Below are 19,207 nucleotides of genomic sequence, written 5' to 3'. Positions count from 1 at the left end.
TCCAGCAGAAAAACAAAAGCACAGGCTGCTGTTCACATCACCCTGCTCCAAACAGTCTGAGGATAACTGTCACAGGAAAACACCAGAGAAGCAGTGCAAGTGCAGAAAACATGAGCTGTTCAGAAAGACAGTTTCTGAAAAATATACATTGAAATTATTTTTATTTTTGCTGGAATTTAAAAAACATAGGAATATTGACATTGCATTTAAAAAACCCAGGAAATCAAAGATTATACATCATTGCATCTCTGAAATCCAACAAAAATGTCTCCATCATGCCTTTTTTTAGGAGATATCAATAGATGCATGAACATTTTGAACCAAGATCTTTAAAGAAGTGTCAGGCTATCAAAACTTGAAAGTGCTCTTCAATAAATACATCAAAATCTGTCACTCTCCTGGGAAGGGACACTGTCCAAAGGTTAGACAATTCAATGAACACGTTGTACAAAACACACCAAGCCCCAGTTCTCAAGGGCAGGAAAACCTGATGTATTTAAAGGGAATCACATGCCTTTAGCTTGAGATTTTAAGTTTTGAGAAGTGTTCCTGCGTGTGCTGCTTCTCTTTGTCCCACTCCATGTATTAATATTGGCAAGTACTACATTAGGGGTGTTCTTATCCTAAATGCAGACTGTTCAGCTGTTCTCATCATTCCTTTCCTGTATTGCAAATCAGGTACACTGACAGAGCAACAGACAGAAAGAGTCACTTCAATTACCTGAAGCTTGGAAAGAGAAGTTGTGAATTTCTACAGCCATGATGCAGGTTGTATGATTTATCCTCACCAGGGTTAAAGCAGTATATACACAGCTGGTTTAAAATGACACATTTCTTCTCATTGTGTCAGGGAAGAAAAGCTTTCTACAAAAGGACTTTTGAAAGTCATCTCCAAAGTCTTGCAGCTGCTAGAAAGACAATTCCAATTGCTACCACTTTGGCTCCAGACAAGTAGATAGGAGAGTTAAATGCTTGGGAGTAGTGTCCATCATGAATACTAATGGATATGGGGATGAGACCTCAAAAAGAAAGGCCTTGCCTGTCCCAGTAGCTTATTGACTGCAATGATAGTCAATATTTGTGGAACTCACTCATAAATATCATTATTTTTACTCAAAGCCATGTCCTAACAGCAATACAGACAACAATCCTGGGGGAATAATCACATGTATATATAAGAACACTATAAAAAAGTGACAAAGTTGTATTTCAATACAAAAGAGGTTTCTGGGGTTTTTTTCCCTGTGCATTTCTTCTTGAACCAAACCAGGCTTTCATTCTTATGTCACAGAACGAGGAAAAAAAAAATCAAATCCTAAAATTCTGATGGTTAGAAAAAACCAGGAAAGCTACTGTCATACTACAAAATAGTTCACTTTACAAAAAACCCAAAGAGTTATTCTATTACTTGTATGAGAAAGACACAGTGGGACATGAAAAGATCTTAAAACTAGACCTCAGCTATTTCTGGATAAAATTCTCTACTCTGATCATTGCAAGACTCTCTGACCTTAGGGGAAAGGAAAGGTTGGTACAGGGAACCAATGTGTGTGGAACCAGTCAGAGAGATGCTATGGATCAGGAGAAGAATCCCACCTTTATTTTGGTGTTTTATCATTTTTCCAGTAGAAATTGATATGGTGAGAACCATCCCAACAATATGAAGCAGGTACATTCTAACAATTCCCAACACATATCCCAACATTGTTTAATTTACGTAACAGTATAATCTGTCAGAAAAAATTAAAATCTGTTTATTTTATATTCTTTATGATGAAAAGGATATAAACTGCACTTTTAAATTAACTCATGCTCCGCCAAAACTGGGCTGCTTTAAGACTGATAACTTTAGTGGAGAGAATTAAGATGTTTCAGCAGGTATCAATTTTCTGTTAAAAAATGTCCGCAAGACAAAATAAAAAAACCTCTTAATTTACAACAAGCAAATGTAAACAGCAAAAACAATAGAAGCCACAACGTTTCACGCACCAGCTGCTGGCAGACACAGCTCCAGACACTCATAGAACTTTGTATCTTCCTTTGTTGGTTGGTTGGTAAGAATTTTGCTGCAATGAAAGGAGAGGATAATCACGGTTAAAAGTGAAAAATGGAGAAAAATGAATGGTAATAAAACCTCATTGGATTATTAGCTGGGTGTGCTGCAAAGCTAAACAGATCTCTCAACATGTATAAAATGTTAGAACACAGAATCAACCAGGTTGGAAAAGACCTCCAAGATCATCGAGTCCAACCCTACTGTGGTTACTAGTCCATGGCACTAAGTGCCACATCCAGTCTCAGCTTGAAAACCTCCAGGGATGGGGAATCCACCACCTCCCTGGGCAGCACATTCCAATGTCTGATCACTCTCTCTGTAAAAAAATCTATTCCTAATATCCAACCTAACCCTCCCCTGGCAGAGCTTGAGTCTGTGCCCTCTTGTCCTGCTGCTGGTTGCCTGGGAGAAGAGACCAACCCCCACCTGACTCCAACCTCCTGTCAGGGAGCTGGAGAGGGTGATAAAGTCTCCATAGAGGAATAATTCTCCTCTGCCCTGCCTGATGGAGCTGAAATTAGGAAATTTATTGGGACCCAGCTCTTTGAGGGGTCTTCATTCAAAAGGCTCTGTCAATGTGTTATCTCCATCTACTGGCTGGATAACAGCTGTGTTTGGGCTGATCAAACAGTGTTATGTATTTTTAGGCTGGTTTTGAGGTTTTTTGAGCTCTATAGGTCCCAGTCCCTGATAGGCATAAAAACATCTGCCAGATTGTGAATGTTTGCAGAAGTCAATCTCATCAAGTGTAAATTAAGGCACTTTCCCTCTGCATTATGGATATTGCACTCACCAATCTGATGAGCTCCTCTTTAATAAGTCGTGTGATTTCTGCCTTTGCTTTCTGTACAGCCAGTTCATTGGCACCTGGAGACAAAATACATATTATAAACACTTTCTGCATGTGAAGCTACAGAATGAACACAGCAGTGTTAATTCCCAGAAGCATTGTAGAACTTAAGAACACTCTAGTATTGCACAGTCTGCCACAGCTAGACTGTCTGAGATACTTAAACCAGTCATAAATGATCCTGGTCAGAAACACTCAGGATTAGAGGTTTCTTTGAGAAAACCTCTGCTCAACCATCCTAACATTTGCAAAATATTTGTTGCAGCAGTTGATGCAATTTCTTATACCTTTAACAGCCTAAACCCACAGAATTCTGTTTTCTCCCTTATCTCACACTGGCACAGAACTTCTTTGTGCTTATCCTATTTTTTTCTCTTTTCTTTCCCTCTCCTCCAAACTGATTCCACACATGTTTGCTGCTGGTGAGGAGAAGCATCTCTGTGATCCCCATGGATTACTTGACAAAGTGTTGAACAGAAACAAGAGGGTTTCAGATAATTGCAAAGTAACTACAGTGGGTCTGTAACAGCATCCAAACACTGACTCCAGAGATTCCATGTCCAGTTACAGAACTACACTCACAGCTTCAATGGCAACATTGATAAAACAAATTCATACTTTCTATAGCCAAATAAATCTTCCGCTCTCCTTCCTTGGGTTCTTTGCCTGGAGGGAAGTAAGTTCCTCTGATTGTAATAGCAGCCTCAGAATATTCACTGATTCTCTGCAGTGCTTCTTTGGAGGTAACTTTCCATCTGGCAGTCTGCAAGGTAAAGGATATGGGAGGATCAACAAGGAGAAAGGCACCACCCAAAGTGGTAATCTGTCAATCCCGCCAACCTGGGCAGAATCTCAAAGATAAATACAAGGATTTGTGCTCGATACTGTGAAATATAAATCCTCAGAGTAACAGATGAGGTGGATTAGAACAGAAATATTCTGAATGGCAGAAATACTCAAGAACTGAAAAAAGCACTAAGAGCTGTATCAGTCATAGCAGCAAGGCCTTTGCAAAAAGCACCAGACAGGGGCAGAGATTGGCATGCCAGTGGCAGAGGGTGAAAAGACTTTTGCCTGATAAGGAATGTTTATTTTTCTGATACTCTGTCAAATACACCCAAAGCATTGTATATATATATATATATATCTTATAAGCTGAGAAGCAATCCCAGACAATATAGTAATTTCAATTAGATATGACCAGAGATAAATATAAAATATTTTATTGGTGTAATCAAAATGTGAGCTGTGAAGAGAGGGTTTGTTAAATTATGGTCATTTACACTTGATTATAGCAAAATGGTTACTTGCCTGTGGGAAGTCATTGATCTCTAGTTCTTCTTCGTATCTCTTGAAGGATTCATTTTGTCCTCCATCCTGTTTCTCTTCCTCCTGCTTCTCTATGGGTACGTAATTGAGCTTGGCATTGATTTTTTCAGCCAGTTGCTCTGCAATGGTCTTGGCAGACACAGTAGGAGCCTGAATTGTGCCTCCTCTCAGGATAGCATTTGTAGCCTGCTGCATCACATCCTGTAAAAACACAGGCCCAACTTCAGAACAAGGGAGCCAAAACAACTCCTGTATAAACCAGCTACGGTTCCATTAACACTCCCTATGTAATATAATTGTCTAAATAACAAATACACTCTCCAGACTTCTGCTCTTCTTCCTCTCAGTAACTCCCCTCACACCTGCATAGAAAAGATCTTACTGGTCTTTTGTATCTTCAGCTTCAAATATCTTTGGACATTCCAGAACATATTAACCTCAATCAAATGCATTGTACAGCACACACTTCAGTGAAGAAAGATGTTCTGCAGCTCTGCCAAAGCTGACAAAACCTAACTGTGTAATGTCACCAGGAAGGAATGAGCTCTTTACCAGGGCAGACAAAGCATTTGCAGTTCTGTATTAAGCCTTAATAATCATATTAGCTCAATTACAAATCCTGTAACTTCTGAGTTAGCCCAGCACAAATCAGATAAATAATGCAGTTACTAGTGTGCAGAAGCACTAAATAAAATGGCAGCCACAGAACAAAGAACTGAACAACCTTTACTAAAAAGATTGGTCTGTACAGAGCCTGACCTTGAAATGGAAGGGAACCATCACTTGTGCCTCCGCTCCAAGATTCTTCTGGGCATTGATTCTCAGAGCCAATCTTTTAGCAATTTCCAATTTCTCTGCATTCCCAGCTGATGGTGTAGGAGCATTTGATGTTCCTGGTGCTGCCATGTCTTTTACTCTTTTCTTTGAATTGAACATGCTTTCGATTTGTTCATCGATCTAAAGAAAATAACACTTATTAGAACACTGCATTAGCCACTATAGAATCTTATCCTAAAGAAAGAAAACACTAAGAGACATTTACTTTACATGCTTTTAAAGACATTAATCTTGTACAAATGGTAGAAGCGTGTCCAGAACTACAACTTGACAAAAGGAACAGATTACCCAATAGTCAGGAAAAAATCTGAACACAGTCACAAAAAGGAGTCTAACAAACATTAAGAAAGGAACCTATCTAACAAGATCTAGAAATAGAAAAGGCTACTATGAATTTTTGTGTTTGCAGTGTTTTAAAGAAGTGTTTGCAACTGAGGGCAATTTTCTCACATTTACACAAGATTAATATCACAAATAGAATAATTGATGTGACATTTACATAACTGCACGTATTAAGTGTAAAATACTAGGTAAGCCAGAGAGAGACTTTGAAGATCTTCATAGCTCTATCTCTTTTATATCAAAGAGCACATATGCATCTACTCACAGAAATTAACTAATTAAGTCAGTAACAGGTCACAGTAACAGCAATCTGTGCATTCTGCAATGTGTTATGTAAACTACTGGGGAAAAAAAGGCATTCAAAATTCTTAAGTAACTTAAATCCTATTTGCTTACATCAACAGCTGTATCTTCATCATCTGAATCTTGCAAGCCAAGAGCTGCTTTTTGTAGCTTCTTTCTTTCATTAGCCAAAGCCTGTTCTGTTTCATCAAATTTAAAACCTTTGCCAGAGAATCCACTGCTCTTTTTAATCAGCTTTCCCTCCTGAAAACAAAAACATGTATTTTCATACTTAGAAGTTTAAAATCCCAGTTCTGATAGTCATAAAGATTATACAAAAAACTTCGAAGCTTTTTAAAAAGCAAATCCTAGCACACTCAGAAAACTCTTCAGATTTAAAAACTGTATTTTACCACCAAGTGTAATAAAACAGCTATGTTGGCTCAGCAGACATGGACAATCCCTACTGGGATTTTTTGTAAGTACACATTTAAAATTATTTTCAAATGCAGTAAAAAAAACCCCACAAAACATCAGTTTTTACATCAGAAAAACTTCAGTCACTCTTCCCAGCACGAGGGAGATCCTCTGATGGCAACAGCTCTAGAAACAATGACACAAATTCTGTGAGAGAACTTCATTATCTTGGGTGTGAATTCTGATAGAAGCACAGGTGCCCCTTGGCACCATGGGCATTTCTCTGGCACACAGCAGATGGCAATATTTCAATTCTCAAGGACAGTCCTGTAAATACAGTAAAGACCAATCCTGCAGACACACACTCAGCTAAGCACATGTGTTCCCAGGGAGGTGACCCACTATGCTGCACAACTGCACCCACGTGTACACAGGCATTAAACCCAGAGCAGAGCTCACAGCAGAACAGAGAATTACTTACAGCCTTCTGCTGGTCTTTGAAGTCAGCCCAGAGCTTCTCCAAATCAGTAGGGATTGGATTCCCAGACAATTCCAAAGCCTTAATGATATCACCAGCATACCGTGCCTGATCCTCAGTAATGAAGGTATATGCATACCCCTGGTCAAAATTAATGTAGGAGACAATAAAGAAAAGCTCTAAAGACACTTTATCTCTAAATCCATTGACAGACCCTTGCACAGATGCTGTTGTTCTGGTCAATGAAAGTAACCATGATAGTCATGCAGTAATTTCTTTAGTGGAACTGTAGCATGAATAATGTGATTTCCCAGGAAACTGACAGACAGGTAATCACTTAAAGATGGTAGATATTGAAATCTTTCCTTTCGATCAATTTTGTCATGGTTAAAAGTCTGAAAAATTAAAATTTTCTCAATTAAGTAGGGCACATTTCCAACAGAGAAAAACACTGTCAGTCACAAATGGGATTTAAAAGAACATTCACACACCGGAAGAACAGTAAGTTGCAACTTTCCTAGTGCTAAAATTCAAAATACATTTAAAGGAAAACACTTTTCCCACCGAGGATGTAAAGTACTCCCTCTGTAAGTATCCCTTGGGAACAACTTCATCAAGCACTAAAGAAGGAAAACATTTCAGTACTAACCAAACCAGAACTGATTCTACCTACTTTATTGCCAGCTCGTCCGGTTCGGCCTGCTCGGTGCACATAATCCTCATAGTGGTTGGGGCAGCTGTAATTGACCACCAGCATCAGCTGTTTGACATCCAGGCCCCTTGCTGCTACAGATGTGGCCACCAGAAGTTTGCAGGTTCCATTCTTGAAATCATTAATTATGCTGTCCCTGTCATACTGATCAATACCTGCAAGAAACCAGACAAATCAGTTCATTATAAAGCTCTGCTTTGAGCCAAAAGAATTTGTACACAGGTCCAAACAGCCTCCAACTTCAAACAGCCAAGAGCAGAAGCAAATAAAATTCCAATGGAGTCACACTTTTACAGGCAAAATACAGCAGCCAGAATAATAAATCTCTCTGACCTACAATAATGAAACTTTTAATTTTTCAACTACCAAAAGATGTTTTCTCCATACCAAGATCCTCAAAGTTTCTTTACTATGATTTTCTATTTGACAACTTATATTCAGTAGAGACATCACCTGGAGGCTTTGTTTGTTCTCTAAAGGCAACAGAAACCTCAGCACAAGAGTATTTTTCCCTCTTCCATTGTTGCCATGAACAGAAGTTTTGTACTTACTGGTTACTGTATTTTTTTACAGCATTATATAGAGAAAGGTTTAAGATACTCTGGGACGGACAATATTCTAAAGAGATTTTTCTCCTCTTGTTCATTCTGTTATATTCCTACTTGATGGCAGATAAGCAAAACAGCAGCTGCTATTATGGTGGAATCCCAAAAGAAAATATCATATAATACTCCCTAGTGGCATTCACTACTCTACAAGTGAGTGAGCAATATTCCCCATGAGGTGTTAACTCTCAGTAACAGTCCTGTTGTACAGACACAAGATTTGGCATCTGATGACATCTCACAGGGAGCAATGAAGAGCAGTTACAGAAAACTATCAAGTCAATTTCAAATTAAGAGACAATTACCCTCCCCAATTACACAGCAAAACCTGCTTAGGAAGAGACAATAACTGCTACTGCACAGAAACTTAGTAATTTGTAACTCTTGAATACCAACGTTCTAGTTTGGAGTAGTTAATATCAGTACTGAAGTTTGCAGATTACCTCCGTGCAGAGACAAACAAGGATAAGAGGCTCTCATCAAATCCTTCAACAACCCATCAGCATGTTCCTGTTTATCTACAAATATGATGACAGATCCTTTCTCCTGATAGTGTCCCAGTAGCTCCAGTAACTTGAGAAACTTGTTCTCCTCTTCAATGACAATCTGAAAAAAAGATACAAAAGTGAAGTAGAAAGAGCATAAATTGTATCTTGAGTCCTTGAACACATTCAGGGTGCAGAAAAATAAAAATCAGGAACAGGAGGTGACTTTTTCAGGCTGTTTCCACAGCTAGTGGCAAAGCTGCTTTTCAGTTAAGTGCCATAAACCACGTTTAAAGAAAGCAGTGATCACGTTGCATTTGCAGATTAGGGTGTTAATTTCCCCTGAGTTTATGCTTAATAAGGTCATCAACCTTGTGAAAGCCAAAGCTCTGTGGGTATATTGGCTTATACTCCATATTGCTGGGAACAATCTTTTGCAAGCACACGAGAAGTGAGGCAGATGGATGATACTCACAACGTGCTGCTCCACGTCAGAACAGACAACACTTCTGCCTCCAACCTGCACCTCTATAGGTTTACTGAGGATCCTCCGAGCCAGGGCCTCCATAGCTCTGGGAAAAGTAGCAGAGAACATGACAGTCTGACGGTCAGGCCTGACGTTGTCTACAATGCGCATAACCTGTGCCAAGAGAACATTCCCTGTTAATATCCAGGTGCTGTAACTGATCTTCACACACAGAGCCACCAGCTTTGAGGCTAGGTGGTGTCTGCACTACAGATACAACACATTCTGACACATTTCCTCTTGGGACTGAGCTGCTGGCATTGGGAGACAGGCAAAACTTGCTGGATTCAAAAGGACGTCGAGTGGCAATATGCAAACTGACAACAGCCCAGAAGAAATCTTAGGCCATGCAGCAGAAACCCTACAGCTCAAGAGACAAATAAAGCAATTTTCCTAGTTTTGGAGAACAACATAATGTACTGAAAGAGTCCTGGATGTCCAAAGCTCCCAGCAAATAATTTGTCACCGACATTCCCAACATGCTGTTCCTGTCTCTTGCGTGACATTGACAAGAAACATCAAAGACTTTATAAACAGACTACTAACATAACACCTGCATCAAGAGATTCCACAGGGCTACAACCTGGCCACAAGCATTCAGAACAAATGTGTGAAGAAACCTGTATATTAGAGAAAAATCTAAGCTAGATAAGAATTTATTGACAGCAAAACAGAGAACCATAGAATGGTTTGGGTTGGAAGGAACCTTGAAGATCATCCAATTCCAACCCCTTGCCATGGGCAGGGACACCTTCCACTAGATGTGAGACTAATAAAAAAATAGTTTTAATAGATGTGAGGATAATATGTGATGTTGTAACAATGTGATAATAGATATGAGGATAATAGAAACATTAAGAGTTTAAACTGTTGTCCATATGCAGCACATCTCTTTGAACAGCCACTGGCAGTGTAACAATCACACAGCATTGGAAAGTCCTTGCAGGGAGAAACAGCATCCTGTGGCACTATCACTCATGTCACGAATTACCTGAGGCTCAAAGCCCATGTCAAACATTCTGTCGGCTTCATCGAGTACAACGTACGTGACTCTGCGCAGGTTTGTCACCCGACCTGTGAAAGGAGAGGAAAAAACACATGGGAAACAAAATCAAATGGAAATCCAGTTTCCCTCAGGAATATATATATATTTTAAATGTTACATAGTCTCGCTATCTTCTAACAAAGACATTAATTAAATTTTTAAAAAATTCACTAAACGTGAATTTTCATGTTCACGCTTTAATCACACATACATTGGTGGAAATGTGTAAGTATGCACAAGGCCCTTTTATTGTGTCAAACTCTTCTCTTGCATACCATCATAGGGCCAGAAGAACCTGTAAAATTCAGAAAACTGCCAAAACACATCATAAAACTAAGACTGAGCTGAAGCAAGGAGCCACATCAGCCAGTATCTGACAGCGGCACCTAGGAAAGAACATATTAGAGATTACAGCGCATGTGTGGAAGGCAAAGCCCAGTGCTAACTGCTGCAGCCTCAGAAAACTCCTTCATACACAATCTGGAACGCTCCCCTGGAGCTAGGAATAACTATCTGAGGATAATCATACTAGCTCTAGCTCACTGCTAACAATATGCACAAAACAGAGTAAGCAGCTTTGGCAAAAGGCACAGAGAAAGATTCAAACCTACCCAGGAACACTACTGAATTTAAAATCAAGAACCACCCCAAGCTCTGGGACAGCTGGAAATAAAATAAGCAAATTCTGTATCTGTGGACATTTTGACATTAGGATGGACAGGATAATTAGCACCCTTCCCAAAAGAGCTATGAGATTCCCTCTCAGGAGAAGGATTTACCTCAAGGAGTTAGGAATTATACTCTTAAACGATATAAACATGGGAACACATTCAGTTCCACACAACTCTGCAGTGACATTGTCAAATGCTCTCAGAGTGGAACAGGATTGTCACATTTTCTAAAACTGTCACTCAGACCTGTGCCTATCAAACTGCAGTAGAATTTGGTCTTCTCAGCTTCAGCAAATTGTAGCTGAATCCTCCAATTATTTTACAGACATTTAGCGCCGCATGTTTAGGACATGGAATTCACACTTAAGGAACAAAACAAGGATTTCTTAAAATCTACATATCTATTTAACATCTAAACACTTTCATCCCCAAATAATAACTTTGTAAAATTACTTGGGAACAGCATTAATGTACCTACCTTTGACGATTTAAGTCTTGGAAGCCCAGTTCTATATGTCTTGAAGGTACTTTTTCCACAGAAGTTAAATAATGTCAACAGTTTAGTAGAGGTTTTGATGTGGAATAATTTAATAATAAAACTTTATCTAATAAGCATGCAATGGTTACACTAGGACAAAACCTCTTAAAGCTGCAGTGGCTGAGTTTAATCAATCTGAGTATCTGGTATAAGGTCAATTCCTTTACTTTGGAACAGGTACTCAGGGAGGGCTTCTTTGTCTTTTAAAGCCAACAGATAAAGGCAGAGTCAGATGCTTTTATGTAAAACTGGGAAACTGCTGAGCTACACTAACACAGAAAACAGATCAATGGGCAGACAAAATAAGCAACTGTTATATAACCTTTACCTAAAGGACTTGAAGTAAAAAAATTTGGACCAGCACATTTTAAGTTTACTTATGACAAACATTCTCAGAAACTCTTCAAAGAATGTAGTATTTCCTGTCCTCCCCAAAAGAGTCAAACTAATATATGCTTAAACCTACTATTAGTGCTAGATATTCCCAATAACTAGGTAGTGCAGCCTGAAGAGATATAAGAAAATTCCATAAGACCATTTATCAAAATACATGATCTTCTGAATTTGTTAGAATTACACAACAAATATAAAAAAAATCTCCATAGGAAAAGGATTTCTACTCACCATTGTTAGCTGCTAACATGTCAATCATACGTCCAGGTGTGCAAACAATAATTTCAGCACCTCTTTTGAGTTCAGCTATCTGATTTGGAAACACAATGAACAAACTATTAGAGTAGGTTTTGCATTGTGCAAGAAAGCAACCTACACTGTGATACAGCTGTTCTACTATGGGAGTTATTAAAGATGTTACTGAGCAGTTTCTTGAAGTCTTTGGAAAACTTTGCTTCCCAAAAGAGAAACTTCTGATCACGTAAGTTACTACCACCTGAAGTCATTATAATGGGGATATGACTTCTATAGAGTTAAGAGCCCATAAGAAATGTCATGTGTTCTATCAGGGACATTTTGTGTCATAGATTAATCAGAGATATCACATAGATTCTGTGACATCTGTGATATTCCATCATAGACAGTCATTCCTGTTGTTTCCATAAACCCTGAGGTAAGGGTGAAGTAACCCTTGAAATTAACCTCTAAATTACTCTGACATGCAATATTTGATAATACAATAACACAAAGTTAGCATTTTCTGCCTTTTGTTATCGTGAGGGGAGCTCTCAGAAAAACACAGCTTCTCAGTAACTCACAAACTATCCCATCCCACTAACAGTTTATTACTGCCAGGCTCAGTACACACATAAAACCAGTCTGAAACTTTGAAGGATCCTAGCTCAGAACTTACTGTATATTGAAGGCTAAGTTACATGCAAACGTTTAAGCTTTTGCATCACACAGAAAATCCATAATGGAGGCTACAAATGTACTGGGTTTGTGGGAGAGAGAAAGGAACTAAATTCACCGCAAAAGTAACAATAGGTGGGAGAGAGAAAGGAACTAAATTCACTGCAAAAGTAACAACAATAAAGTGCAAGAGTTCTTCGATGAGGAAGGTTTGTGTTCTGTGTACCTGTTCACTGATTCCTGTTCCCCCATAAACACAGACAACTCGAAGCCCAAGTGTCTTTGAGAATTTCTTGCACTCCTTGGTAATCTGCAAAGCCAACTCACGAGTAGGTGTCATGATGACAGCTGCAAAGCAGAGCATTTTCATCATACATTGCAAGATAGGAAATTAGGTGTCATGATGACAGCTGCAAAGCAAAGCATTTTCATCATACATTGCAAGAAGGAAAAGTTGCTCTTTACACAATAGAAAAAAGATCTTTAGTAATGATGTTTACAGCAATTTACTTCCTATTTTTAGGAATGTTACTCCAAGAAAAAGATAATTGAGACAGTATGAGGATGGGGTCAAAGAGCAGTGAGGTCTCTCAGACACATGGACATGGGAGTGCTCTTGAACCAGCAGTGATCACAAACACCATCAAAGAGCAGAGTGATCATTAACTGAAAGAAAGTCACTCATTAACAGACATCAGCAACCAAGAGAAGGACTGAAGATAAATCTAAAGCACATGCTTGAGGTTATATTTCATTTGTGACTTTGATAATAAAATCGTTGTACCTATGGGACCTTCTCCTTCTTCTAAGGCTCTCTGATCCATGATGTGTCTGAACATGGGCAAGAGGAACGCGATGGTTTTTCCACTTCCTGTTTTGGCAATGCCAATCAGATCCCTCCCGTTCATAATTGCTGGGATAGCCTGGGTTTGGATGGGAGTGGGCTTTTCATAGCCATGTCTTCAAGAAAGGGAAAAAATATGTAAAAACAAAATAAGATTTGACAGATCTGAACCACAAAGTCATGCTAAAAAATTCTGCGTGTTCATATTTACATATGCGTATCAGTGCCATTCAAAAAAGAGAGGTTTAAATGAGCAGCAAGAGCATGATACAAATCTGTAACTAATTCAACACTGAGTGATAAACACTCTGATGGCTGTATTTGTAACAGCTACAAACATGGACATGTGGCATTATGCAACAAAGAAAAGGGTTTTTCTCAAGAACATGTGACTGAACACAGTGAGCAAAATAAGAAGGATACAGTTCATACAGTACTTACTTTTTGAGGGCAGTGAGAATCTTCATGGAAATACCACACTGCACCCAGGTTTTGATGGGTTTGGGGCAGCCTTTTCCCTTGACTGTAATTCCCTCCAACTCCAGCCTGTACACATTCACCTCTGAAACAGTTTGCATGATGACAGAGTCAGCCTTGAAACATCACTACTACCTTGATCAAAATACTTTGGGTCTTAACATGAAACACGAATTTTATCAGCACCAGTAAAACAGCTTTTTGTTTGTAACACATAACACAGGAGGTAGGTGGAAAGGACTCAGGTAAATTTTCCACTCAAAGCCTTATATATAATACCTTATCAACAATAACATTTTTCTACACAACTTGCTCCAGATGCTCTTTATATTCCAAAAGAGTTTGCTGTTCCCTTGCACACTGAAACCCACCACTCCTTTCTTTAACAGGACCTTAGGTGTTCTGATTGCATTTGCCCTTACCTTCTTGAGTCATTTTGGCTAGTTCTGGTACTTCAACATAGAAGTTTTTCCTGAAAGGTTCATATTCTATCTTTCCATGATCCACTGGTTCTAGCAACTTTCTCTGCTTGGTCTGATAGCCAGTCAGGGCAGTCTGAAGGTCAACCTCCTCCTCTTCTGAGGAATACTGTAGAGATCACAATTTGTGTGTGCATTAGTATGGGTGATGTTAAACAGAGATTTATAGAGAAACTTCATTCAGAAGCAACAGGGACTCCTTACTCCCATACACAATACTCAAGTTAAGAAAAGTCTCAGTTGTTGTTCCTTCTATTTCTTTCACGTTTCTCCCAAACCTTAACTTTCCACCTGTTTTGCATCACTTTCACATCTTTATGAATCTAACTACCAGCCTTGTCATTCAGAAACAACCAGTGCCAGACAACAGAAACAGTAAGAGGCAAACACTAAACAAAGCACCCAGCCAACAGATTTCTGTCCCACTGCAGTGCCAACTCGGACAGAGTCCTCACCTCAGCTTGGATCAAGCACTTCCAGCACTGGAACTGCAAGCACAGAGTGTGGCATGGCCTGGCCAAGCTCTAGGGCCTGCAGGGTACCCAGTCTACATCCAGGAAAGGCTGTCCCTCCACAACCTCCTGAACAGCAACATGGCCAAACCCTTAACAGCTCTTCAGGCCTGCACCCCACACACAGCCCCAAAAGTCAGGAGGTGCCTTTTCAAAGCAGAAACACAAGACATTTCCATTACCTCCATTGCATCTTGGTCATTCTCCATGAGCTCCCCTTTCTTCTTTTCTGACTCCACTGCTGCCTTTTTGGTTGTCACCACGGTTACCACCTTGGTAACAGTTGGTCCAGATTTCTAGAAAAACAGTTAAGAAAAATTATTTCACTACTCTGTCAAACAAAAAACCACAATGTGCACAATATATCAAATATCTGTACTTCTGAATGCATTTGTTGGGTTTTTTTCTATCTCCTTCAGGGAAATGCTATCAGAATATTGCTTCATAAATCAGCTTCATAAAAACACCAGGCAGCTAAAGTGAAGGCAAACAGGCACTAAGTGCATCTAACTTTTGCTTTCTTGCATTTCCCCCATTTTTTTCCAAGGCATTTTGCTATTAGGACACAAAGTTTTGTCTTTTAAAAATAAGAAATCTTAATAGATGATTTTACCTTTTCACTCCCACCTCCACCTTTCACACTTCTCATATTGAACTTCTTGACCTCTTCTTTTACTTCTTCCATATAAGCATCCAAAGGATCTAATTCCTCATCTTCAACCTCATTCCCTTCTTTTTCTCCTTCTGCAGTTTCCTCTTCATCATCTGATATGAACAAGAAAGGTGGGGATAAAACACAGGGTAAGACAAAAGTGCTCACATGTCTCACATTGTTAGTCTACCCAAATAATTACAGTCCAGTGTTACTGCTATATAATTTTTCTTCATACTAATCTCTCCAGTTGATGAACCAAAAACGTATCTTAAACCATGACCAGATTTAGGCTTTGTTCTTTTACAGTTAATATTCTGAAGAGTAATTAAACGCTTTAAAGATAATATAATAAAGTATTATTAGGAACAGAAGTATTCTACATATGAAAGGTTAAATACCATCATCATCTTCTAAACTCCATTTTTTGCCTTGTTTCATCTCTTCAATTTCCTTTTTCAGCTCTCCTATGTTTTCCATCGCCTTCTTGCGTTGTTCTTCCCTCCATTTCTCCACTCTTTCTTTTCGCTTTCTCATTTCTTCTTCTAGTTTGTTCTGATCAAAATTCTATGATAAAAAACATCCAAATAATGAAAATTAATGGCCACTGGTTTTAGACTATGCTTCTCTGAACAAACATAACCATTGTGTCATAACCATCTGTAGGAGAGTGGGCAGACACAAACTTCCTGATTAAATTTTTTATCTTTTAAATTTGTAAGTGTTAAAAGCCTCTACCTCAGTGGCCACAGCATTGGTGGTAGCATCTTTGTCCTTCTCTTCTTCCTTGTCATCCTTGTCTTTTTTCTTTTCCTTGGAAACTTCAACACCCTCTGTCTTTTCTTTAGATCTTGATCTGAAAGGCATGATCAAAGATTTCTTAGAACATTATAACCTTTCTCAAGGGGAGGATACACACGTGCTGGATAGAAACAGAACTATGAACACCCTGCACAGGTTTATGTTTTCCAGCACCTCACAAAAACACACTGCTTCCCAGAGAATCCTTCCCTGTCATGGAAATACTTCCTCTATCTACCAGAAATGTAGAATCTATTGCACTCCATTGATTCATGTGTTTTGGCTCTGTTCTTCCCATTTCTTTACAGACCTCATTTCCAGAACACTTACAACTGATACCCCAGTGGTTCTACAGTTTATTTTACACCTCCCTGAAGTCAGCATTTAGCAAGGAGATACTAAAAATTTCCTGTTTGTGGAATTTCTAGAGAAAGGCAAAGTGATCCAGCACTTTGCCATGGCAGCCTGAACGTCCCCCTGAGCACGTGGTAGTGGTTCAACAACATGAAAACACTTCTCCCTGGGAAAAGCTACTTATGTAACACAAAAGTAACCTGCAGACCTGCACTGAATACACAAGCCAATTATCACAGATTGGATTAGCCTTACTTGCTGTTGATTTTGAAGAAAAAAATTCATCTAAGTATGTGCTAACTCATGCCAATAAATGCAAAATTCACTTTAGTAAATTAAATCCATCAAGCCTTTTCCTTTGGGCTATTCTCATACAAAGCATACACTCACTCCAAAAGACTGTGATTACAGCTTCTCACACTTTCTAGAGTGCCATCAACTGCTTGTTCTGCGTACTGAGTGCTGTTACAGGGTATGGACTTCCCACTCCTGTAACAGTAGAGCATGAATAAACACTGTCTGCAAGTGTATCTGAAACCTTCATCAAGACATATTTAAACGAACATAGAATCATAGAATCAGCCTGGTTGGAAGAGATGTCAAAGATCATCCAGTCCAACCTTATCATGGTTACTAGACCATGGCACTAAGTGCCACATCCAGTCTCAGCTTGAAAACCTCCAGGGATGGTGAATCCACCACCTCCCTGGGCAGCACATTCCAATGCCTGAGCACTCTCTCTGGAAAAAATCTCTTCCTAATATCCAACCTAACCCTCCCCTGGCAGAGCTTGAGTCTGTGCCCTCTTGTCCTGCTGCTGGTTGCCTGGAACATGCCCTGCAGTTAGCTTTCACACATTTCTGAAGTCAAGAACACAAGAATACCTGTTCTCTGTTTTCCTGTTCTTGCTGGGGCTGGAGGATCGGGACCGTCTGCCCCTGCTCCTGCTCCGGGATCGCCTCCTCTCCCTGCTCCGGGACCTCCTCCTCTCCCGGCTCCGCTCCCTCTCTCTGCTCCTCGAGCGCCTGCCAAGGAACACAAGTGGATTTACTTAGCACCTGATCACAGTCTCACTGCAGTCTGCTCTGGAGAAAGAGGTGGTAAAAGGAACCCACCAGCCATCAGGACCACTAAGAAGTTGCAAACTTCAGCACCAGCATCTAGAAACCATTTAATAAGCCAAACCTGTTCAGCACAGTGAAACCCATCAGCAAAGTGACTTCTCAGAGGGAAGAACATCAATATTCAGCTGATTCACACTTTGACTGGAACGATTTCCTACCTTTGCCGCTTCCTGGAAGAACATCAATATTCAGCTGATTCATACTTTGACTGGAACAATTTCCTACCTTTGCCGCTTCCGGTCGCGCGATCGAGACCTTCTCTTGTCCCTGCTGCGTGACCTCTCGCGCCTGCGCTCTCGGTCTCTGCTCCTGGAGCGTCTGTCCTCACGTTTTCCCCTCTTGTCCGAGGGAGAGCGACTCCTGGATCGGCTCCCCGAGCGCCCGCGCGACGCCGAGCGCTTCCGGTAGTGCCTGTGTGCAAACACAGATCAGCAACAGCTCAGTTTGCAACTAAAGGATATTGGTCATATTTAGGTGAACAAGAAAAAAAAATTAATTCTTCATCTTCATTTCTTTGGCTTTTTAAAGTTCGCAATGTTTGTGATCACCTTGCCGAAATGATGAATATACTCCTCATGATGCTGAAATTAGGGGGATTATTTAAAAGAACATAGAATCATAGAATCAGCCTGGTTGGAAGAGACCTCCAAGATCATCCAGTCCAACCCTACCGTGATCACTAGACCATGGCACTAAGTGCCACATCCAGTCTCATCTTAAAAACCTCCAGGGATGGTGAATCCACCACCTCCCTGGGCAGCACATTCCAATGCCTGATCACTCTCTCTGTAAAAAGTTTCTTCCTAATATCCAACCTAACCCTCCCCTGGCAAAGCTTGAGTCTGTCAGGGGAGTTCTAGTCTTGCTCCCCTGGCAGAGCTTGAGTCTGGCAGGGGAGTTCTAGTCTTAGTTTAGTTTTAGTACGACGACGTCACGAGAACACCAGGACATCAGGAACAATTCCCTTTCCAGAAATCCACTGCTTTCCACTGTATCCAGGAACAGCTGAAGGCTCTTTGAAGCTACCTCGAAATCTGTCACATAAACCAAACTGTTCTTTGTTGCTTTTTGCACAATATGTAATGCACATCCAGGTAAGGTTGGCAAACTATACCCATGCTCAGGGGGAAAGCTGTAAAACTGTTACTAGAGACACATACACCCCTGAGCATGTGACACAACTGTGGTCAATGTCTTTGTCACACTGACAACAAGAGAAACCCTGTGGTATCATCAAACATCACAAGGGAAGCTGCAAGGCCTGAGGGATGTGTGATGGAGATGGTGTCTCCTTTTCTTACCTCATTAATGCTCTCTCATCCCAACCACACCCTGGGAGAGAGCAGGGCTAGCAATTCTCTACAAAACTCTTCAGCTGAGTGTAACACCCTGGGAGAGAGCAGGGCTAGCAACTCTCTACGAAATTCTTCAGCTGAGTGTGCAAGACACAGAAGGACCTTGTCCATGACCATCTCCTCTCCTCCAA

General features: G+C 40.1%; 1 protein-coding gene across 1 annotated transcript; it reads right to left on the bottom strand.

The window, feature by feature from the left end:
* Nucleotides 1-1,737: 1,737 nt before the first annotated feature.
* On the bottom strand, nt 1,738-18,132 carry DDX46 (DEAD (Asp-Glu-Ala-Asp) box polypeptide 46; the record flags this gene model as incomplete). Its single annotated transcript, XM_009071735.1, has 22 exons — nt 1,738-2,066; nt 2,850-2,923; nt 3,525-3,669; nt 4,218-4,436; nt 4,995-5,192; nt 5,811-5,960; nt 6,595-6,732; nt 7,265-7,458; nt 8,352-8,514; nt 8,869-9,033; nt 9,911-9,993; nt 11,798-11,876; nt 12,705-12,826; nt 13,263-13,438; nt 13,764-13,884; nt 14,222-14,387; nt 14,973-15,086; nt 15,404-15,555; nt 15,844-16,009; nt 16,181-16,298; nt 17,482-17,622; nt 17,947-18,132. Coding segments are annotated over 22 exons (3,118 nt in total), but the record flags the coding sequence as incomplete, so codon positions are not given.
* Between the last annotated feature and the right edge of the window lie 1,075 nt (nt 18,133-19,207).

The sequence above is a fragment of the Acanthisitta chloris genome, unplaced genomic scaffold (genome assembly GCF_000695815.1).
Source record: "Acanthisitta chloris isolate BGI_N310 unplaced genomic scaffold, ASM69581v1 scaffold7163, whole genome shotgun sequence".
Lineage (NCBI taxonomy): Eukaryota > Metazoa > Chordata > Aves > Passeriformes > Acanthisittidae > Acanthisitta > Acanthisitta chloris.
The sequence above is the reverse complement of the archived record's forward strand: the minus strand, read 5'-3'. Positions and strand labels throughout refer to the sequence as shown.